This window comes from Temnothorax curvispinosus, unplaced genomic scaffold, assembly GCF_003070985.1.
Source record: "Temnothorax curvispinosus isolate PA1 unplaced genomic scaffold, ASM307098v1 QBEX01006321.1, whole genome shotgun sequence".
NCBI classification, from domain to species: domain Eukaryota; kingdom Metazoa; phylum Arthropoda; class Insecta; order Hymenoptera; family Formicidae; genus Temnothorax; species Temnothorax curvispinosus.
Window position 1 is genome coordinate 1,205,890 of NW_020216101.1, and position 25,343 is coordinate 1,231,232.

Below are 25,343 nucleotides of genomic sequence, written 5' to 3' on the forward strand. Positions count from 1 at the left end.
GTGTCGAATAAGTACACAAAATTCAAAAAATTTTTATTTATCCTCATATTTGCATATTTCTATAAACAAAATTATAATCGCAAAGTAGTTCAAGTCAGTTTAATCAGCCGACTTTAATCAGCTCACGGAACATTTTTCCTGCAGAAGATCTGTTATATTGTAGGAAAATTGTAGGTCCCATTATTTCGTGACACCCTAACATCTGTTTTTAAAATATATCTTGTATTAGAAATCACATTAATATGGCGTAATTTTTCGTCCCGGAGAACACGCCCTTCTGCGTTCTGGTTTGCCTTTTCTTCGTGAACGGAATATTTTAGCTATTATGAAGATAAGACTTTATTTGCTTTAAATACGCTTTTATACATATTTCTGCCTTTTTTGATAGATGTCTGGATAATCATGATTGGTCTTTGAAAATTTTATTCCAATTTTTATTGCGTATTATTTCAAGTAATATTTTAAATTTAATTTAAACAATATATAATTTATGTTAGAATTCAAGCTAAAAAATTCTATTTATAAATTTGATGTTGTGTAATAAGGAAAACATTTAAGAAATTAGAATGTACACATACATAAAATATTTATTTTTAAATACACATTGCGTGGTATATAGAAATAAAATAGTATCCTAAGATATGTCTCAAATTACAAATTGTTTAAATAAACTTTAAATGGGCTTGAATTATAAATTAAAAATTTTATATTGAATTCACTTCATTTCGCTTATTGAATTCACTGCATTTATTCACAATTTGAATTCATTTAGACATATTAATACGTAAGCTTACTTAGAAGAAAAATATGTTTCTGTAAAAGATAATAGAAATATGTATATTTCTGCGGTACACTATCTCAAGACTCCGAGTATGCTTCATGCTAAGTCGCTTTCCTGGCTTACTTTCGCTTCAGTCATCCCACGAGCTTCATCAAATCATTGCAGCGAAGCGTTTTAGAGGCTTTTGAAATGGAAGAACAGGCGCTCACATGAAAAGGTGGAACGCCGTGGAAGCGGACAGATCGGCTAATGAAATTGGCTCGAACAGGGTTGCGTCGAAGCTTTCGCTCTATCTCGTAACGGCCTTTTTTTCATTACGTGAAAAAATCTTCAGTGAACGAACTTCAAAGGCGTTCCGTCTGGATTGTTTCACAAACACTCTATTCGCAGGGCTGACTTTTGCCTCTCTCGCGAAATTTCGCGAGCGATGAGTTGAGCCAAAGTTTAAATAAGCTTGAAGAACGAGAGATCCCCGTGAACATGCACGATACGACGATTCTTATGAAGAAATCAGAGAATTTTATGTTAACGATATAGAGATGCTCGTGTTTCTTACCAGATAATGAAAGCAATAGGCAGCCGATTAAATATTTAAGTGCCTGTAACACTCCGGGAAATTGCCGCAAAGTCGATTGCTTTTTGTGGATTTGTAAAGATATTCCGTTAAAATATTTGAATAGCTCACTAATAAGATTAATCTCGAATATTGTCAAAAATAATCTATGCTATCGAAAGCAAAATCTCTAATGCTTTTTATTATTACGTTCATTATCTTATACACATATGAAGAGTTTCATCTGTTATAACTATTTTTGAGGTTTACAGATACACACTTATAATACGCAAATGTTAGTGATAGAACAACATATGCTTATGCAAAATTTTAAAAATAATTTTTAATATTTGTTTGCTCCTTAAAACTTGTTTCAGAGGTAATAAATTAATATGTTATTATATACACAATCGCGCGCGGTATAACGAAAATATATAGAAAGAAAGAACTATAATTTTTCTGAAAAATATAAATATTCTAGCCGAGCTAAAATTATTTTATATTATAGTTTATGTTTTTCTCGTATTTTATCATCTGTACCCGTAAACTCTATCTGAAACGGCCGTTTCTATGTCATAATGATGTAGTGGTGTGTTGCCTGGATTAAAGCAGAAGCTGAACTAATTTATATGATTGATTGTGGAAGAGGAAAGTGAGACGGTTTCCAGCTTACAAGGTTATAGGATTACGACGTATTCTGCTGCACGAAGCAGTTGAAAACAGTTCGCGTATTCGCCATATATTTAGTAGTAAATGCGATTGTCTGGATCCGTTAGCATAATGAAACGAGAAATCACACATATGTGTAACATCATGTTCATAAAAAATTTGAATTAGTATTCTCCGAATGATTTTGTTCCAGAGCATTTGCAAAAAAATTAATTATCTAATTTGTACTTAGTTTTATTATTGAAGAATATTCAAATGTGAAATAATTGAATGAGATGAATTTATCTTTTTAATTATCACATATTCTCAAATTTTTGCTGCCATTCTCTCTAAGCGTATTAACGTGGAATCCGTATAAAACACACAATGAAACCGTAAACGATCGTGAATCTCGGTGTGCGATACGCTGATCTGGCAGCTCGATTAATTAACGCAGCCCTTTAATTAACGGAACCGTCCCTTCGCCGTTGCACCAGCGAGAGTTAGCTTTTTATCACTGCCACGTGTAGCTTTGGATTACAGCTTCACTCTTTTTCATTTATTTATCGTACGAGAGGAAACAGAGGTTTGGAAGTCTCGGAAGAAGATGTTGGTCGCCGTTTCTTTCTAGTTATTTACACTTGAGGTTCTCTGCGTTCTCTAGAGAACGACGGGAGACATATTGATCTTCTTGACATGCTGCTTTGACGCAATGACTAACGATTATTTGTGTCATGTATACGATTTTCATTTAATACACTTTTCCTTTCTATTTATGATTTCTTCTCAAAATTTGTATTAAAGACACAAATGTCGAATATTATTTTATATAATAGTATGATATTTGTTTTACAACAAAGAATCGGCATCAAGGTATACCCGTAGAAAATTATTAGCAGACGTTTAATGATTTTTTAATATTATATAATTTATGAATATTATTATATGAATATTATATATATGAATATTTTATATATGAATATTATATATATGAATATTGTATATATGAATATGATATATAAAATAAATATGTACTTTTATTCGTAGAGTATATTCTCAAAAAATATCGTTTATAATAAATGCGCGATATAGACAAACGATAAATCGAAAATGAAATTAAATGTAGTACAATATAAAAGGCAAGCTGTAAAAAGTAAAAATATGGAAAACTTTGTAAAATAAAAATACATGTAGAGAGAGAGAGAGAGAGAGAGAGAGAGAGAGAGAGAGAGAGAGAGGGATGTTATATAGTGGAACAAAATAAGTACGAACGGACGATACTAATCACATTACAATGTTGCATGATTGAAGCAATTTATTAGTTATTTTTATCAAACGACGAATGCACTGAATGCAAACCATAATTGCGGTCGAGGTTATTCGCGCCCAACACGAACTTTTGCGTATGCGGGATAAATACTCGACTTTTTCTTAACAGTGTACTATATACATTAATATGTACACCCTTATATAGGCTCGCGCACTTATAAAGCGTAACGATTTGCGATATAATTCATTTGAGAATAAAAGTTTCTACGCACCGTTGCAAGTTAATTAAATCGCTTTTCTAAAAGTGGAAATATATGTGATTGTGTACTGTAAAATAACTCCGATTATATTAAATTGTAATCACCGAATTTCGCTGCTTATTATAAAGTCGAATTCGAAGATAGTAAATGTAATAGATGCTATAAAAATTTAATTGGCAAAGAGAGACGTAATAATTATAAAATAATTGTGTAGAATTTATTAATATTTTTTAATATAACATTGTAATATGGGCATTATATTTAAAATATTGAAAATTTATTTTATCAAAACTGATACTTTAAATAAAATAAACGGAATAATAACAAACCCACAGTTGTATACGGAAATGTTATATTTTATTGCATGTATTTAATTACTTAACACTCTTTGTTAAAAATAAAAAGGAATTACACAATGTGCGCGTATTAAGTAATATTGACTTTAGCGTTTATTTTATTAAATATCGTAGGATTGTCATTAGAGACGCGTGAAAAGAGAATGTGAAAAAAAGTTTCAAGTTACAAATTGTTTCGTGAAAATGTACCTGCACGTGCTTTACACCTGACATACTCGCTTCTATAATGAAGCTTTGGCCGAAAACTCTTCACGAAGTATCCTTAACGCACGCACCTGCAGAATGTGACTATAATGAGCTACCGCGAGTTAATTAACTTGTATTGTGCATTTCTCAAAATCACATTCTATTGCGCACATTAATATTCTCGTCATCGTGTCGCAACATACTTGGAAATTATTTCTTATTAATTAATATTTTATTAATTAATATTTACTTTCGCTATTTTATACAAACAATTAAAATCACTGCTTACATCGATTGGTCGCTCAATTAATGTATCGATCTCGGAGTGATGTGGAGAGAAGTGTTTAACAGTAGATTAAATCACATATTGAAAAACGCTATTAAACGCTAAACGCTTAAATGTTAAATATACTGTGACAATATCGATATCCGTAATCCTATTTCACATTACATTTAACACAACAAAACTACATGTATTAGCAAACTGTTGAAAACACATCGCGCTCGCAAAGTCGTAACAACATACTTTAAATCGAAAACAAACCAGTAGATTACATACTTTAGCACAAAAATTGAATTTATTTTTAATCCGCTTATACACAAGTTTCGTAATTAAATACAATGACAGCGACTTCATGTAACTCGTAATTAATGAACAACTGTCAGTTGTCACAATTAAACTTTTTTGGCTCAAAACGCGCAAGAAACAATATTAAATTAAGCTATACGAAACGTATCATGCAAATTTTTTTTAAGAACACTCGCTGGGATCTTATATTATGTAGAAAATTAATGTACTGACATAGATGAGGAAAGTTAATTTTTTAACCGGTTTTCTTAATCTTGTTTTAAGATAATGAAGATGGTAAGATTGCAAATTAGGTGATAACGAAAATTACGAGTGCACAACTCGGATTGTAAATATTTTACTACGTAACTCTTCACATTGCAAGATTAAACGCTCTTCTTTCTCACGAGACGTTAAGAGCTAGCGAAACGAGCTTTGAAGGCAATTATTGCTCTGAAACAATACAGAAAGAAATCAATAAAAACAACAGTCATTGTGATCAGCAAGAAATGCTACTCTTATTAAGAATTTTTCGAGATTTTAAAAAGTCATTTTTTTAATAATATATTAATATTGTGTGTGGTGTGTGTGTTTTGTATATATATATATGTGTGTATATATGTATATATATATATATATATGTATATATATATATATATATATAGAGAGAGAGAGAGAAAAAAATGATACGGTTTTAAAATTTTAAAACATCGGTTCAATTAAAATTCTAAAAGAGCAAGTAGAAAAAGATGAGACGCTAGCCCTTTGCATCACGCCGAGAGTCGCGTTACCACACTGGTGAACTCTGAAAGAAATTATTCCGTCAAGATATTGCAAAAATAAAAGATATCTGAAGCAACACGAAGGATCGTTAAGTGATCTCACAAGTCGCAATGAATGTTGTCTTCTCCGGAGTTCTTCGAAATCCCCGAAAGTCGTTACGTCAACAAAAACTGTTATGCTCTCTTACAGGAATTTATTACTCCCTTCTTCTTCTTCTATCTATGACGGTATATTACTCAGAAACTACGCAGTTTCATTAAAACTTCATGCAGAAGTGAACTTTCAAGATATAATATTACTAAGATGCAGCATTCATCTTCGAAGCCTTTAAAATAAATTCTTGCAGCTTAATATTATTAACGTCGGTGGTACGATATAATACCAAATATTACACTTTTAAAAACATTTTTTTTTTTAATTTGAGACAATTTATTCTCTTTTGCAGATATTAAGCATTAACTCAAAGCACTTTTGCGTTTTCTCTGTAAAGAATCGAACTTAGAATCATCAAAAACATCTTTAAATAATATTATTTCAAATAATTAATATTTAATAGTTCTACTATTTTCAACAAATTTTGATATTTATTTTATTATTTATATACGACATTCGGAAAATGTTTCAAAATGTATGAAGATAATTTTTAATCAAAAATCATAATTGACTATATATGAGAAAAAGAAATCGTAATCAAATTTGCCAATAAAATGTGATTTACAATATTCTTTCCTAAAAATTGCTTTGATTGAAATATGATATTGACACTCTTTGTATAATATTCTATATGCAAGAAATATAATAAGAAATATTTATACATTTTAATAAAGCAATACATTTTTAATGGCAGATTCTCTCCGATCACAATTTTCACATACAAGCAAGATATGTTCGAAGCAATTCGAGGATTTACTCTTGAAATCATCGTCCAAATTTACTCACTACTTATAAATATTTTGTGAAACATGAAAGTACGCGCGTAATAGAAGGTGAGCTGAGATTTGGAATAACATTTAACAGGCTCGCGGATATCACTTTGAAGGGTGGGAGGAGGGCAGGATGGGCGACGTTTCATTTTCCAGCCGGCTCGGTTGATTCGATCGTGAAACGTTATTTTATACAACACAGCGTAGCCTGCTGGCGTGTTTTCGTGATCTCAATGTAACTTCGCGGATTACCCCGCCAAGTCGCGTTTACATTGCGCGTTTACCTTCTGGCGACGTCATCCTATTTTCCTGCGGGGCTCATTACTTCTCTTAAGCCCGACGCTCTTGCGACGTCGGCGGTTTTGCAAACATCGCGGTTCGGATTAGGGGGACAATTTCGAAGCTTAAACGCAGTCTGATATACCAGCCCATGTGAGTGCTATATTTTGCGCCAGATGTATTCGGGTAACCGATTGCAATTAACAGCGGTTTACTCGAGAGCAACTATACATATATCCGAGATATAACGCCACTCACAGATTGTGTAGTTTATGTTGCATAAGAAAGAGAACAAACCAACCAGGACTACCAAGGTTACGTCAGAGCGATAGCTCTTTGATTTTTCTTACTTTACTTTGTTAATAAATTTCATTATTTCTGATAACTTTCCGCTGAATAATTACTTGCATTTGATGAAATAATAATTAACGCTTATTTAATGTATATATAATTATAATGAATATGCACTTTTGCTTATAAAATATTTTGATTTAGTATAAATATAATGCACGTAATGTACATTTCTCTCAAGGCATTTTCAACAATTATGATATCAGTTTTACCAACTTGAGATTGATTTTTTTTTTAAATCATAATCTGAAAGAATTTGTAGTTTTGAATTTTGTAGTTTTTGAATTGTACTCAAGTAACAAAAGAGAGAGAGCCTCTCGAAAATTTTTTTAATAAAACTCGCAAATTTCCTGGGATATTTTGTTTGCAATGCATGCATGTACAATTTGCGTGATGCAATATGACATAAATTTCATACTGACAGTTTTCTGCTACTAATACAATTAAAAAAATATCTGTCGAGAAAAGTAACCGCAAGAATATCCGATTCGCGAGATTGTTCATCAGACGTAATCGCGGTCTTAATTGCATCGCTGTCTAATTTATTGTTTGCGTGTATGTATTTTGCGTCGTCACACAGCACCGCAGCGGAAATGTAGCTGGTCGCAGATTAATTTTGCCCAACCCCACGGCCCTTTGCCGGTTTCCTCTTCCAGGTCGACTCTCAATCGCAGGAACCCGGTATTTCAAATGAGATTCGGTTAATGTGCGGCTCATGCGGTAATGAACAAATGCCCCAACCGACCAGAAAGACCTTGAGAGCTAGCCTCAAGTCATCCTGAATCTCGTAATTACGCTCTATCAAGTCCACTTTAGATCTTTTAGCCCCTCGGATCATGGCAGATACTTTTGAACGAATCACTGAATATCATGTCGGGATATTTGTTCTACGGGATTTGAGTTTTCGTAGCACATTATTAGTAGAGCGCAATGCAACTCAATTAGGATCAATAAATAATTATGACATGAACGTTATGCTGTTTAGAGATTTTTCAATATTAATACTTCTACATTTTTTAATGAAGTTGTTAACAGAATTACTATTTTTCTTGAAATTTTATAATTAATAGGACATAAAATGATTCGTAATTTATAAATTATACTAATATACAATACGTATTCTCCAAAACTCGAATAACATTAAATATAGTGTGCAATCGATCGCTAATCTTTGCATAGGATACGTGTTTAAGTTTAAATGTAGTTGATGAACAGTTTTCGAAAAGTTAGAAAGTTGGAAAGTTGAGATGCCCTTAATGTGTTCGTGCAACATTTTAGCAAGTTGGCAACGCGATAGCTTTCTTAGCACAAGTTAAAATCTGGGTAATAAACTTCTATCCTAGCTTCTTATTTGCATTATATAAAAAGCCAGACGATTTCTGCACTACGATCACATGAAATTTACCGGAAAATAATATTTTTATATACCAATTTATTTCCAAGATTTATTAATTTCAGCGCGTGTCAATTATGTAGTGCACGTCTAATTTTATCTTCTCAATTTTTCATAGATGATTGCCTCGAATCAACGGCGCGAGCCGAAATGTCGGGGCTGTGCAATATCTTAAGTACTCGACGAAGTACGATGACTCCTGCGGCGAGTAGAAATGGCTGTAGCCGAAAATCGATATTGCGACGCGACGAAGTACCGTAAAAGTTCCCGAGGTCAGAAGGCTTTTCTTCACGATGAGTCAGCCGGTGAACGGTATCTGATCGATTTTCCGCAAGATCGATGCCTGTAGATTTTGAGGTGCATCGCGACAATTCGGTCCTTAAGAGCGAGCCAAGGAAGAATTCGAGGAGGAGACGACGATGACACATTCGATCGCTTGAAAAATCAATATCAGCTTTCACGCAGAAAACGACGAAAGAAACACCGCATCAACGTTAAAAATGAGTTTCTTCAGCTCTCTGCAAGAGTACGTGACGAACAGCGTGGCTAGTTTTAGTCTGAGCCCAAAAAGGTTCTCCTTCAGTCGCGAGGACTCGAAGGGCGAGACCGGAAGGAGTGGCTCTACCGGAAGCGTCACCTCGACGACCAACACCAGCACGGCCGCTGCTCAGCAAGCTACGCCACATGGTTTTCCCAAGGTACGTGCTTAGAATGTGCCGTGCAGAATGAGCGAAGAATCTTATATATATATAGATACTTTATTTCTTAATATAAAATTAAAAAGATATTGCAATATCGCTAATAAATAATGATTATTTCTATTTCTAAGCCAATTTAACGCGTTACTGATAATATAATGATTAAAGCTGAGAGTATATTATTATACTAAGTTTCATCGTTTACAGCAAAAAACAAATTCAATGAGCGCTTATTGGTAATGAATCAATAATTCATTGCATTTATTGCATAAGCATCCATTTATTGTGCTTAATCTCAGTAAACTTATTGTATGTTGATAGTCAAATTTGTTTATTAATTCAATAAATATGCGATTCTCAGAAATTGCACATACATAGTTCTAATGTACAGTATTGTGAGTTTATTTTGAATTAAAGAAATAAGTATAATTTAATTAAATTACCTGCGAAGTATTGTAGCAAATAGATATCATTTTGGCAAATAAATAAAATAATATTTCTCGAATTATTTTAATCACATTGAATGATTTTATTGATAACCGATATTTTTTTAACACGTATTCCAATAATTGAATGCTATTGTGTATAAATGGGAAGAATTTGGCAAGATAAAATTTTAGTAAAATACAATAACTTTAATTCTTTTCGTTCAACATATTTTTTTATTAATCAAGCAAGTAGTTGCATTATCTAAGGTAACATTTATTTTTTCAGTGTGTAACTGATCGATCGTAAACCACAAATTTTCTCGAGTAAATAACGCGATAAATTCCAATGCGAATCCTAACAGAAAATCTAATTGCACGAAACTAACAAGGGAAAGCCGCGTACTTGGGGTCACTCTACCAGAAGAGTACTATACTATGTAAAAACGTTTTTCAATTCGGTGACCCCAAGTACGCGGCTTTTCCTTGTACGATTAACTCCTTATTATAAGGAGTAGTACAAAATCGACGTATTTTCCGTTAATTAAAGAAATCAAGAAAGGCAACATTAAAGAGGATGTGTTACGATCCGAGGACGGACAGAGATGCGATCGTTGTTGTCCACTTAGTGGAAAAATCGATTTATTGATTGCCGATATGCACTAGAGACAGTAATTAACCGCTTATTACATCGGTGTTAATTTATGCAGACATAAAAAGTTTAATTCTCTTGTGACATTATTTTCCGATATTATCAATATTGAAATATAAATTATATTTGGAACAACATTAAGTATGCGCCAGGAAAATTTTAACAATGCGAAATTACGATTTCTGATTACAATCGGAATTTATTAATGTACGATGCATCAATAGGGACGCGTTTCTCTAATAAGCATGACAGATATTATTATGCAAACGAATGGAGACATATTTTCAGCGATAAATTGTTGTATCGAACGCATAATAATGTTTAGCTGCAATTTATATTTAAAGCTAGCATCGTTCATTTAAATGGACGACCAAATATGATTTTATTAAACCTTATATTAATGCGTAAAAAAGGTCGGTGGATACAGGTTTTAATGAAACGATTTTTAATGAAACAATATCTTTATTGACATCAATGTATTAATTGAAACGTCTGTTAAACAAGAATTGATGAACATGTTTTACAAGAAACGTATACTAAAATAAGTATTATCAATTTTAATGTTTAATTTCTTTTCTTTTGCATAAATGTTTATAAATATTTTTTATTTGAATTACCTGTGAAATAGATATTCAACTTACTTACTAATATATTTATAATTAATAAATTAAATTAAGTTAAATTAATTTTAATTTATATATATTAATATTAAATTAAATTTAACGACATATATATTATTATTATTATTATTATTATCATTATAATTAACATAAAATCTTGATTTAGTAAATTAAATATTAAAGTTAAATAATTATTAAACATATCACAATTATATTCACTATTTCTTTTAACTAGCCGTTCCAATTGAATTTTGCACAACACCTTTGAATCTGATTTGTTAATATTTTTCTCTTAGGTTGTGCCACCGCCAGGAACCGTCACGTCGTCGCACACGCGCTCTCTTTCAGCACGTAGACGCACTCTCGAGTGCACTCCAGCTTCGGGATTGACGGTACATCCTGCGACAGGAAGCGGTGCCACATCACCGAGGCGAGTCGGCTCCTTTCGACGGAGCGGCGGATCCAGCGATCGACCGCCTCTTATGTTCTGCCGTCGTAGACCATCCTGGCCGGAGGTCGACATACAGGCTACTTCCGGGTAAGTACTTTGAATAACGAGCGCGCATCTCCCAGCGCGGAAGAAGTGTCGTATTTCCGAGACATTATTCCAAATACATACATGACTGCATGTGGATTGTCATAAATTTTAAAATAAGTAAAATAAGAAACGATGTTTACAATAACATAAATCTATAACTGTCAAAAGTGAAATTATATATAAATGAAATAATAATGGAATGGTATTAATAATCGCAACGCTGGATAATAAACTTATATAAAAATTAACATAATACATTATACATAAATAATATACTTGATACAAATATTTCGAAATATAGAAGTTTTGAAACAGAATATATTTAATTTAATTATAACGAATGATCTTAATGACAATATATCTTAATGACAATGTATTCAATTAATAAGTCAAAGCTATTAATTGATTACATCGTTATTATATAGAACTATATTGTTATTTTATATATCGTTAAGCCGTGATCAGACTACGGATTGGGATTGAGATTGGATTGAAATTTGACCAATTAGAGCATAGTTCTTTAAACTTGAAGTCAGTTTTCTTTATTCTGATTGATTAAATTTCAATCCAATCTCAATCCCAATCCGTAGTCTGATCACGGCTTTATTAGGAAGACAAACGCAATTCACGTGACTCTATCAAATTAACAACATTTACGAAGTTAGATATAAATAGAAATGGTATTTCGAAGGAAGCTTATTTTTCGTCGCCAACGCACGAGCATCCCTTATGCACGCTCTATAATTTCGTTTAATTGCTCGTCGAATTCTCACGAATATCTCCGAGATTCTCTTCGCACAATTTCAAATGTCTCAATTGGATTTCCAGTAAGACACTGCCTCTGTTGCGTGAGCTAGCCATTCAACGCTTTAATCCGGTTACGTTGGCGCTGTGCGCTAAGCTTTCCAGTTAACAACGTTCTCTCTCATCCCCAGCTTCTATCGGAGAACGCTTTAGAGCGAGTCGCATGAGACTTTTCGAGACACACACACACGCGCGCGCTCTCTCCTCTCTCTCTCTCTACCTCTCCCTCTCTCTTAAAAAGTTCCCATTACATCTGTAAATTATGACGAATTGCAACTGGAAAGACGCAGGAGAGAAGTGCAAACAATGGTGGCATTTCCACTGTGGAATTTCGCGTGCATATTGCGGCGAATGCACTTTTAATAAGGTCGCCGCGATGCATCGCGACCTTTCTCTTGAGCTGCTTCGTTGCATATTCATAAGCGCAGCCGACCATTTAGTGCGAGCTGTTAATCTCTTTTTAAAGCCTGCCTTCCCTTCTTTTCTCTAGCGCACCCTCTCAGCAAATACTTCTATCAACCTGGATTTCCTCTCGTGACGTTTTCATACGTTGCAAATTTGAGATGTTCCATGGACAGAATTGCAATGACTTGATTTTCATTTCAACAACGCGATATCTGTAAGCCGATAGGCTAATATGCGGTAATAGCAAACGTTAATTTTGCTTTTGCATACTTTTGCAATGTGCTTAAGAGAGATGCATGAAAAAAGGCAAAATGAATATAAAATATATAAATCGAAACATCTTTATTTTATCAATCCTTTTTAGAAGCAAGTAAGTAATATATTATCTGTTTTTTGCAAAAATATTATGTGTACATCTTTGTGTATTTATTAAATGTATATTTCTTAAATTTTTGTTATTAAAACTTTGTTATTTTAAATTAAATAGATATTAAAATGGTAAAATTTTTACAAGGTTACAAATACATTTTAGAAAACCATTTTACTTTAAATTTTATAAGAAGTTTGACAGATTTGTTTTACTGTATAACAATATTTGTGATTAACGCAACTAGATACGTATATAAAATGTAATATTCGTGAACATTATTAAGTATACACCATACGCATTGATGATTACACAAATAAAATATTCTCTTATCTCGGCAGGTTTACGATTTATGCAAGGTCTATTATCACAGTCGGTCCCGGGAAAGAACAAGCACAAGAATAATAAACATCTTAACTCTTGTCTCTTTCTCTCCTTTGAACTTTATAAGTACACGACAAGCTTCCACGTTTCTACTGCAACAAAGGCGCAGTAAAGTTGACCTAAAGTACGCTCGTGTTCTTTCGCGCAAGTTTGCATTGTATGTGTTCATATACCATATTTTCTCGAGACATGTTCGCGTACTCCGACATGTTGCAAGAATATTAGAGTTGATTCTGTACAAGTAGGAAAAACTCATGATTATGTGGCATTTAACAAGAAAAAACATTGGTCCATGATATTTACCTGAAATAAATATAGTCAGTTTTATTTATCGTGAGATAAATTAGAGAAAAATGTACTAAAAGAAATTCATGACATTTTCCCGAAATTATCTTGTCAAAAAGACAATTAGCTAATTATCATTAAGTTGGTATTTAGTTAGTATTTTATATCTCTATTTGTGATGAATATTATAACATTTGATGTAATAAAGCACATACTATATATATATGAATTAGATCAACCTCTAGAAATAGATAAAGTTTTAAATCATTTCGATCAGTATTTAAGAACGGCTGTGTGAATATATAATAAATGTAGTATATTTCTAATTTTGCTTAAATCTGTATGTTTTTAATTATTTAAAGTTATCGAATATAACTTTTATTTTTTAATAAAATGTTTATTATTCGTGCTTTTATTTATTATGATCGCTCTTATATGTTATAGGATTATATATAAAATAAAGGCGTCGTTGTTCGATATCATAGTTTTAGCAATAAAAGCTATCTGTGCAATTAAAATTCATATGCTCGCATAAAATACAGTGACAGGCTAAGACCCTCGTGAAACGTTCCGGGACATTTTTCCGATTTTACATTTAATATTCAAATAAACCTTTTTTTGTCAAAGCTTTGTGTGCTATCATAGTCTGATTCTCATCCAAATTTAATTCGTATGAATATCTCTCATCTTTTTTTGCAGAATCACGTTTATTAATTGTCCCGCCAGTTTGCACGACGAATAATTGAAGTTTCACGAATGTTGCAGAACTAAATCTTATCAAGAGGTGAATTTATGAGGAGGAAAATTCGATTTATTCGCTTCGATAAATATTTTCAAACCCGTTCAGACCCGTCACCATGAAAATAACGTTCTCAACGTTATAAGCCGAAAAAAAATTTCAGCAATTTTCAAAGCGATCAATGAAAAGAACCTGTCGTTTGTCCTAAATCCGAGAACCCATCCTTTCCGTCAAAGAGAAGAGACATATCGAGGTCTGGCCATTCGATGACCTCAATTCATGGAAGCCACCGTAATCAAAGGCTGCTATCCTTCCTGCATGACATCCTTTGTACAAGCGTTCTCGAAGTCGGGAATCCCACGAAACTGACTTTAGATCAACAAAAGCTACTCGCCGTTTATCGAATTCCAGAGCTGTTCATCCTGCACGGGATGACGAGCTAGATATTCTTATATCGATATGTTATAACGGTTTGCAAATCGTCCTGCTGTAAAAACGGAAATCGATAATATTGTACATCGCAACGATACGAAATGAAAACACGTAAAAGTTAATGGCATATTTTAATGATAATGATTTTTAAGTAAAATTAATAAACACTCGACTCCCCTGAATAAAACCGTAAGATTTCGTTAGAGTATAAAATTTCGATAGCATAAAATATTTGTTAATGCAAGCTCTCGATGCAGCAAGTCACCGTTCTTCCGTTGCATCAACACCTGACGAATTTCTTATCTGTAACACGTGAAACTTCATACTTGATGAAGCTGAAAGCTGTCACGAAGTGATAAATGTCCTGCCGTAACAAGAGAGACGCCTTCCCAATGGGATATCTTACATGTACAAGCAGCGAATCTTAACTCAGACACGCTTTGACAAAGAGACAAACCGAAGACCTTAGAGTGACCTACTTCCAAGGAAAAATGAAGAAGGATCTGTTCATATCCGCGACTTCCTTTTTACGTTTATTTCCTGATAATTACAGAAGGAAGTATTGTAAGAATAACGCTTTAATTTTCTTAATCTTATTTTATATAGACTGTGAGAGAAGTATTTAACTCATTTAAAAGTTATGTTTCTATCTATTTGAAGATAAATACAATTTTTATTGGCACGTAAAAATCACTGGAAGCTAACAATCACTCTCATGTATACAAATTAAAATACTGGCTCAATCACTTAGTAGTTACTCCTCGGATTATTCTAACGGAGAATCACCCTTCGCTTTAGATAAAATGGCGATGTCTCCCCTAGCGAGACATCTCACTCGAGACTGGCAAATGAAGTTAGACACAGCAGGTGTAACTTAATCAACGTTGACGACGTTGACGAGAAACCCGCATGAAGGAAGGAAATAAACAATGGAAAGTTCATTACTTTGTAATGAAAGCTGACACCAGTCCTGTTTTAGTGACATAACATTCCGTGCTTCCTTGCGAAACTTTCTTTGAAATATGGAAGTACGAGACATGCATTATAACGCACGATGTACGAGAAACATGTGCCACTGTTAGTACCCCGCTTTACTTGCATTTAATCTTTCTTTAACAGGAATTTAACCCACGACTTAGAGAGATCATTTAGTGAGCGGCCAATATCATATTTCATTGTGTATGCAGGAAGTATTCCATGCTGGCTCCACAGTCTTCATATTCTTCACTCCATTAATTTTACTTTCCAAGATTTGGATCCTTATCCTGTTATGTTAAGTTCATATCTGACATTTATTGCATTTGTGTCTCAATTTCAATAAGTAAAATCTAAATACTAAAAATTTTTTTTCAAAATGCATTACATATAAGTACAAAAAGGATCTTTATTCCTGATAATAAAACTATTTAAGAATATTATATAATAAATGTCTAATATAAATCTAATATAAATTTTAAGTTTTATTATGATATCAAGATCGAAATTGAATAATAATTAAAGTAAGTGTATTAATGTTTATAATTAATAGAAAGTTTTATTTTTTATTTGTAAAAAAATTTTTTAAATTTATACTCATAAAATGAGTTTTAAGATTCTTGTTTGTGTTTTTAAACGCTTGGATTATAATATTTTCAAATTTGAAGTTGAAGCCGTCTATCTTGACTAGATTCATGTACTTTTTACTGAATATTTAAATTCTTTTCCAAATTTTAGAACATTTGTGGTTTGCCCTTTCAGTTGAAAGTATTATTCCGAGTATTATTCGGTAACTCTTAGTTCGTAAAAGCTGCAATAGAACTAAATTTACCGGAGTTATTCGCATACTTGAAAATATCCAAGCAAACAACGAAAAAAATAACAAATCAGTTTAAGCGAATTCAAGCGTAACGGAGGATGTTGCACGAATCGCAGAATAGTTTCCCCTACAATGATTGTATCACTGTGATAGCTTTTACAAAGAGAATGTGCGCTCAGGGATATACAAATCTGCTTGTTATTGCAGAGAATGTTGTTCTCTGCTATGGTAACGTCTGACATTTTCTTAAGAGGGACTGTTTCTCTCAAAGGAGGTCACGGAAAATAAAGTTCACTTATTAAGTTTTTTTTGCAGAGCTCGAATTGATGTAATTCAAACGGTGTGTTCTAAACTTTAGAAGGGAGGTTTTAACTTTCAAACTTCTTATTAGGACTCAGTCTGCCCAGTAAAATATATATTTGCTCATTTTACAAGAATTATCGTGTGATTTAAGATATTTATATGAAAGTATGCTTTCCCCCATCATAGAAATTATTTAACTATTTCTTGCTGCAGTTACCTAAAAGTTGAAAATTCTTAAGACTCTAACGAATAAATTTTTACTTTAATCAATATAAAAAACAAACAGACAAACAGAAATTTATATCTTAAAAATGTTCTAATTTTTTAGAAATTTTTTAAATGATATCCACATTTTCTGTTTTTTTTTTTTTTTTTTAAGTATATTGAATGGATATAATAAAATTTACATAATTATATTTTTTTAAGTATTAAATGGATTAATAACTTAGAATTATCTTAAGATTTACCACTTCTTTAATACGCAAAGAAAACATATATCAATAGTAAAAACTTGTTTTTTAAGCAAGATTTAATTGAGTTGTTTCTAGCGAGATAACTCAACAATTTTACCGTTCCATGAGAATCTTTTGATAAAATGATAGGATTTTGAAAGGAAAATAAAAATTGCAAATTTACGAGCGACGTAAGAGCGTCGATGTGCGTTAGTGTTTTTTGCAGACGCAAACTTTTACTTATCGCTTTTCTATTCGCTACTCGATCGTAAACAAGTTTGTAAACACCTTTACTAGAGATCGAGCTTTATCTAATTGTGCTCGCGAGTGTGCGTCTATGTCTATCGATTTGTTCGAGAACACAGGTGTACGTAGGCTGATACAATGTTCCTCTCGCTCAATCGACAATTTCTTGCGTCAACTATTCGATTAGTCTGACATTTCAATTAATGTTGCATTAGCTGTCCCAATTAATCGTTTACGTTATCATTTAATAATAATATTTTTTTTTTTAATCTGCGAGATAATTTTGAAAGACAAAAGCACGTGTGATTTTCTTTAATGAAAAGTGTTAAAAATAAATTAAAATTTATATATAATTATATTTTTAATACAAAATGAGCATATTGGGATGTTCGTTGATGTTCGTTGATGCATTCCATTATCATAATACGAGTAGCAGCGGTTGTAAAGTGCTTTTTATCCGTGATCAATATAGAGAGAGTATTAACGCCAAATTACCGTGCGTTGAAACTAATTTTCGCCAATGTGTAAATAACATTCAATTAATTAAACTTTGTTAAATGTTACGCAACGAGCGAATCGTGATGCATTAAAGTTTTCATTGTCTCCGCAAATTGTCGATTACACTTTCTGATATCAATTTTAATAATATGACGCATATCACAACTTTATTAGACTCGTGCGATATATATTTTAACAAAAAAATGTTTTTCTTTTCTTTGTTACGCGAAAAACGTTCGCCACGATACATATTCGGCAAACATATACCGAACATAATAACACAATAACATTCTAAGAACGAACAAACGTAAACGCCACAATGGTGCACCTATTGAGTGGAATGCTTTTACGCATTCTTCTCTCGTGTACGCTTTGGAAGAGACTGTCACATTTTGTCATGTAGAAATCGAGTCTCGCATGACCGCATTTCCTTAACTTCGTTTTACATATGTCTTTGTCGTCCGGTTTCCTACTTATCTCCAATTTGACATGTAGAAACCGTATTGGTAATGCATTGTCCGAATTGGCAGCACGAGTCAATTCGTACTGTATTGTATGTACTACAGTATTGTACATACTTCAAAGCAATTGGGTAAAGTTCTCAAGGGAATCTTTATTGAATCTTTATTGATGAAACATTGTTCATCGCTACCCGATGGCTTTTGCCGCGATTGTACAACTTTCGTTCCCAAACGGTTCTTTAGGATCTTGAAGCTAGCAAATCGCCAAAGCAATATTGGTGCTTTCTATTTCACCGTCAATTCGTGGTTGATCTTCCATTTTATAATTTTTCAAACTTGCAACAAAACCTTTAAAATTTATACTTTTATCATGATAAAATACTGTTGCTCGCAAATAATTGACTAAATATCTAATTCTATTTTCTTTTTTATTAAGTGGTTTTATTTGCTTTTATTTTATATAAAAGATAATTAAAAATAAATTTTGTAAATAAGTTTAAGAATTTAAATATCATGTAATTAAGAAAAAATAAGAAGAAAAAATGCGAAGGAAATATTAGCTTAAACATATATATAATATATATACATTATATATATTTTATAATATAGATAGTGAACACAATAGAATATAGAAAAAGAGCGATTGCAATAGATAAAGAGCTTCGAAAACCAACGATAAAGATATATTTTTATTAAGAAATAATAAGTTAATTCAACATCATTAACAATTTTTTATTAGTTGCGAAGATATACAGACTTGAAACAGTTTTGTAAGAAAGCTGTGTTGCAAGCAATGTTAAAGCTATAAATTTCGTTGCTAATGAGGATTTACGGGGTAAGGCGAAGAAATATTGTCGATATGTTGTGGCCATAATTATTCGAAAGGTTGCTCGTAAATCGTCGAAAGCCCAAGAAAGGTGAAGATAGATATAAATGGAACGTGTTTTCATACATATTAAAAGTTTTAGTACCTTTCTTTATTGTCAAGAGGTCTTATCGAGTCACTAAAAGTTCGACAAAAACCGTAAAGATCCTTTTCGTATTAAATGTTGAATAAAAATGTTGGACTTAATTTGATAAATTTAAATACTTAAAATATCAAATTTACAAAATTTTCCCTTACATAAATTTTGTTTTTTTTTATCTCTGTTCTATTTTCGTCTTTTTAATTTTATACATTATTTTCAAATTCCTTAATTTACTTCATAAATATTTTACAAATATATTCAAAGTTTCAATTAATATTCAGAAATTATATCTTTGGATTTTTACATCTTCGATTTATAATAAGTTTTTCAGCTATTTAATCGTTGAATTTCTCTTACGCTACAAATTTTCAAATAACTATTGTGATCTTGAATCATTGACTATCGGTATTAAAAACCTTGAACTATTACAAGAGAAAGCTACTGTGCACGTTAACATGCGTCGAAGCTTTTAATGGACTCACCACTTATTTTCTGCACCACTATTTCCGATCGATATTCGTTTATGTGAACGTCACTCTTTAACTCGCGTCATATAACTACGGGACAAGGTAAATAGAAAGAGGCAAAGTCGCAGCAGAGTCGCGAATGAAATTACAAAGGGGAAATAAAACGGCAAATAGCCGGCGGGCGTACGTAAAAGTGGAAAACGCTTGGAAATGCTCCGTAACGGGCGCACGGAGACGACCGAAAATAGCTATCGCGATCCTGAAATGACGAATTAACTTTATGGCACGGTCACCAACGGTGTCACATAAAGAACTTTATGAAAAGGTTTCCAACTTGACCACCGTGCTTTCATCGTGGGTTTATCATCTATATACATATAATAATCTCCTGCATTATGTAGACAAAGATGCTCGTAGGACTGCAGTAATTTCAGCAAAAAACACTCCGATACGGAAATCCGTTTTTCGAGGAGCGCTACGATCCTCGAAAACAAGATGAGTTCTGTAACTTTATTACCTTCCCAGACGGTCTTTTCAGTAAATATAGGTCATTTTAGGAAGATACTTATGTATATACATATTTACTGTAAAATTGAAATAGATATCTCGGTATTCGAACATAAATATCTCAGTTCCTTTTAAAAAAAGTGCATGCGGTATATCTGAGCCATTTATTCAAAAATTCATTTTCATTAATAATAAAGTAGATATATATTACAAATTAATATGCAGTACCTAATTGAAAAAGGAGACGCTTTCATTAATAAATATATTTTAAAAATAATTAATGCACGCTACAGAAACTTACTTAGTATTTTATTATTACGGTGTTCTTGCATTACGTTCAGTTTTATAACGATAAACTTATAAAATTAATAATTATAAAATATATTATAAGATTTATCTTATAAAGCTTTCTCTATAAAATTTTTCAAAGGTCTTCTTTTTAAATATTTTTCGCTTCAAATGCAACATTATGGCTGCGTTCGGGGAGCGCGCTATTAGCGCTATTTGCTTATTCTATCCTTGTTTTATACCTGATAACCGATAAAGATAGAATGATGCAATAGCGCTAATAGCGCGCTCCCCGAACGCAGCCTACATATATAATATACTTACAATTAATGCAACGCGATATCTTCACATCCAATGTCCAAAGCAAAATTTCCAAGTCAATTGGGAGATCAGCGAATCTTTATCTCATGCTATTATGAAAATTGCGTTCTATAATGTTTCGAGATGCATAATGCATTTCCAGGGAATATATTCTCAAAATTGAGGTGCGGATTTCTGGATGTTAACTCCGTTCGAAGAGTTCCGCGTAATGCTTAACGTTGAATAGAATCAACGAAACTCAATGCTTATCGATTTTATATTTATCTCGTTTTTGCAACTTATTATTTTTGAGTTACGTTCTGAATTACGCATATGTCTTCAAAAATCTATTGAGAATGCTACGAGCTAGCTATATCTATAATATTTAAAATTAAAATGTGTTACTAATAACAATTTCAATTTTTCATTCAAACAATTTTTACAGCGATCCAAAATCTGTCAAGTTATTATTGTTGAAAGGCTCTTCAGAGATGAAGCTGTTATTGGCGATTAGCGTTGGAAACTACGTTGCCAGCAACGTGCCAATGAAGGGTGCTCGAGATTGTCAAGGAGTGTTGCGACGGTCCTAAGTGCAACATAATGGACGGCCACCACTATTTACAGATCGTTACGATAGGTTAAATTCTCCTTAAACGTACGTGTTTATGCAGGATGCTCAATAATGATCAGATTTGGTGAATAAGAGGATTCTTTCGCTTATTAAGAACAAAAGTAACTTTTCTTTAAAGATGTGTCGTTATTTCAAAGCGCGAATAATGAAAAAAGAAGGGATTATAACAAATTAAACCTTAAAAGTGTAAAAAATTAAATTGTATTTACCATAAATTTTACTTAAAAATGATAAAAACTATTTATCATATTTTAAGAGTGTGAATAAGTTTTTGTTTTCTTTTTTTAGTTTTGAAGATATCACGGTGTAGAAATTTGTCCATAAAATTTGACGATTCTGTATAAATATTTATGCAGTAAATAGCACATTCTTAATTTATCTTGTCATCAACAACTGTGGTAAGATATATGAATGATATACTTCATATTTTATAGAGAGTTAATATCAGCCTACGCGATGTATTCAGTAGGGAAATTGCATATGTTCTGTATATTAAGGCTTATTACGATCGGCATAATGCAAACGTTACTTTCTAACGACCATCGTAAAATATTTGCCGCGAATAAAGCTTTATGAAGCGTCCGGGGTCCCTCTTTGAGCGAACCATTCCGAGGGTAAGTTCAGCCGATCTCATCTTGCGGCAGACAGGAATCTTAACTTAGTGAGTCGAGTTTCTCAGAGAGCATTAGCGGAGATACTAATTTTATTCCGCGCTAATTTCCCCACCGAGTAATTAAGATTATAAGATGTCGGCTCACCATCCTCAATGATCTTTTGATGAAAGGTAAGAGCGACAAGAAAGTATTTTGACAACGCGAGGAGATTGTGACTGTAATTGCGATTAAATCACATATAATGACTGTGAATAAATATTTTTAATTAAATTAATTTTAACTGAATTTTAATTAAATTTTTTCTTATAGACTTACCTATTGTTAATGAAAAGACGCGAACTCTTATAATGCTTATAGTATTTCATTTATGATGTAAATTGAAATAATGAAATAATTTAAAGAGTAAAAATCTTGTAAATTAGAGATCTAAAAAAAAAATTATGAATTAAAAATATCTGTCAAGAATGAGTATCATAAATATGACATATTTATACGTTATAATTTCAAAACTTTAGAAGATATAACTCAAATGTTTAAAATTCTAAGAATTTCTCATAAAATCTGATTTTGATAATCAAATGCTACTAATATCGTGCTATATTAGTTTATTAATAATCGCATTTATATCACTTTATTTATAGTTAGAATTAACAATTGCAATATAATCTTTCTTGCAACGCTTCTAGCTTGCATTGCTTGATCGGAGTAGTGTAAGACTGTGTAAGCACTTAGAGCGACCTCGTGCAAAAGAGAGTCAACAAGTGTCGCGCTTGTGACCGTGGTAGAGCATAAAAGTGGCAGCGTGTACCGTACTAGGAAAATATCCGAGAGAAAAGAGCGGCATCTGCTTGTATGATACTTTACAGCGTCCTGTTTCACGCTCGTTGCGTTACACGTGGAGCCTTTCTCCAAGAACCTTTACACAGATTTGATCCCTGAGGTCTCCGTGGCTGCAATAGCCGTACCATTATCGAACGATGATTTTTCTCCCTTTTTAAAGATCTGTACTTGTTTGATGTATGATTCTTATAAAACTTCACCGAGATTCAGTGATTTTTCTGATTTTATTAGACAAATATATATTAATATTTATTATTACATATATGGATATATTGAATATAAAATTCAAAAAGAAACTGAAAACAAGATTTTATGTTGTAAAAATATAGTAAAATTTATTGAAAAAATGTGTGATTAATTAATATGTAATACTTTTTAATTAGTGAGCTGCAAAATACAAGCAAATATGTAAAAAATCATTGCACTTATTTTAATTAAAATTAAGAGTTTGCATTTTTAGGAATGTAAAATAGAAGCGAATAATTATTTTTAATGATTAATAATATTCATTAGTTGATTATATTGGAACAAGTGGAAATGAGATGTAATTTTTTGTTAAAATTTTTTATTAAAAACCGATCGTTCTCCAATCTCTTCTATTTCACGTTACATTATCAATACCTTGGAACGAGAACATTTAAGATCATCATGTGCTGCTCCATTGCATTACAGTATCCGTGGTAAAAATTGTAAGATAAAAGTAGAGACACAGGTGTGATAGAAATAAAACGCGATCGAAGCTGACAACGTCTAGTAAGAACGGTTACTTTTATGACCGCATCTTTTGTCGGCAAAAGTAGCATGATAAACCGTCTCTAGTACGCCAATAAAAGATAGCCAGTTGCTGACGCGAAGCGCTTTCGTAAAATCCAATAATGTACAGAACGCAACAGTGAAACTTTTTTAAATCATCGAGTAAGAAAGCACAACTTTTTTACGCTTTATAAATCCAAGAGCATTGCTAGACTGTGACGCATTTCGTGTATATGTGCATTTGCAAGTTAGTACAAAGATTGAAAAATGAAAGTTTTCTTTAATCTTCACAACCATATTGTCTATGTAAAAATCAACTACTACGTTTAAAATAAGACATTATAGGAAATTAAAATATTTTAAAGACATAAAAGGAATTAATATCTAAATTACAATTCTAAATACTTTTCTATTTTTTATGATATTTGTAATAATCTTGTTACAAACCTTTTATGATTACAATTTTTTTCAGTAGAGTAAAGGAACGTTTTATACATGGTTTTTCTTTTATTCTATTTGTGTCTTAATTTCTATATTATTAGTTAAATAATTTTTATTTTACATACATTTTTATGATATATATTTTAAAGTGTGTCTTTTATATTTAGATACATAAATTCTAACTAGAAAGTGGCATCAAAGTTTATATCTGGATCCTCAAGACTTTTGGAAGAATTAAAATAACATTTTATTCCATATTTAATAGATATATTTATATTATTATAACTATTCACGCTATACGAGAAACTGAGACTAGCTTAGGCTGTTGAACTTGTGTGCGAAGATACGAACGCGATATTTCATCCTGCGAACACAAATGACGAGCGAGAAGTTACATTAGCAGAGCCGATCGTATATGGCTTTCACCGCGGGACGCGAATGGCCCGGGCGGCGCCGATATGAACACGATCACGATGCCATATCGTCGTCATTGTTCATCGACGTGATACACACAGTGCCCTGATAGATGTCGACCACCGGCGGTCCACCCCGCGGGAATGGAAACGAGAATGTAGCTACCCTAATGGAGGTAATAGAACGTGTACGAGGACGGTCTTAAGAAATATAGCAACACGTCCGGTCGTCGAGATAAAAGGATCTGTATAAAAGGCAACGTCCGAGATACGTGACCCTTCGACCTCCTGAATCCTCTCGTGTTAGTTCCGAATAAATTTCCATCTTCGAGATAGAATTCTGTCAGGAAAATATCCTCTATTGATGGTATCACAATACATTACTTAATTCGTGTAGATTTCTCTTCAGGGAGTCGTGAAGAGGTATTGTCCGATAAAAAGATCCTTTTGTAACGACATATTTATGTAAATTATAGGTACTTTGAAGCACCCTCTTTGTGATTTTATTGCAAATCGTCGATTTAGCGTCCACGTGTGTATCACTTCGAGAAACACTTTATATATCTTCAACTTGTCAATATATTTATTATAATGGTATGTTCTTACGCTTTGAAATTGTGAAGTTCTTGAAATCAAATGTTCTTGAACAATTCTAGCTTAAAACACT

At 32.3% G+C, this 25,343-nt stretch overlaps 1 protein-coding gene across 4 annotated transcripts in view; it reads left to right on the top strand.

The window, feature by feature from the left end:
- The window catches only part of LOC112455672 (BAI1-associated protein 3), a 73,217-nt gene that overhangs the window by 21,909 nt on the left and 25,965 nt on the right, over positions 1-25,343 (top strand). For all 4 annotated transcript variants that reach the window (XM_025017735.1, XM_025017737.1, XM_025017738.1 and 1 more), the window contains exons 2-3: positions 8,469-9,048; positions 11,042-11,283. In XM_025017735.1, coding sequence (XP_024873503.1) covers positions 8,851-9,048; positions 11,042-11,283 — 440 coding nt within the window. In that variant the 5' untranslated portion in view covers positions 8,469-8,850. The remainder of the gene's footprint in view (positions 1-8,468; positions 9,049-11,041; positions 11,284-25,343) is intronic.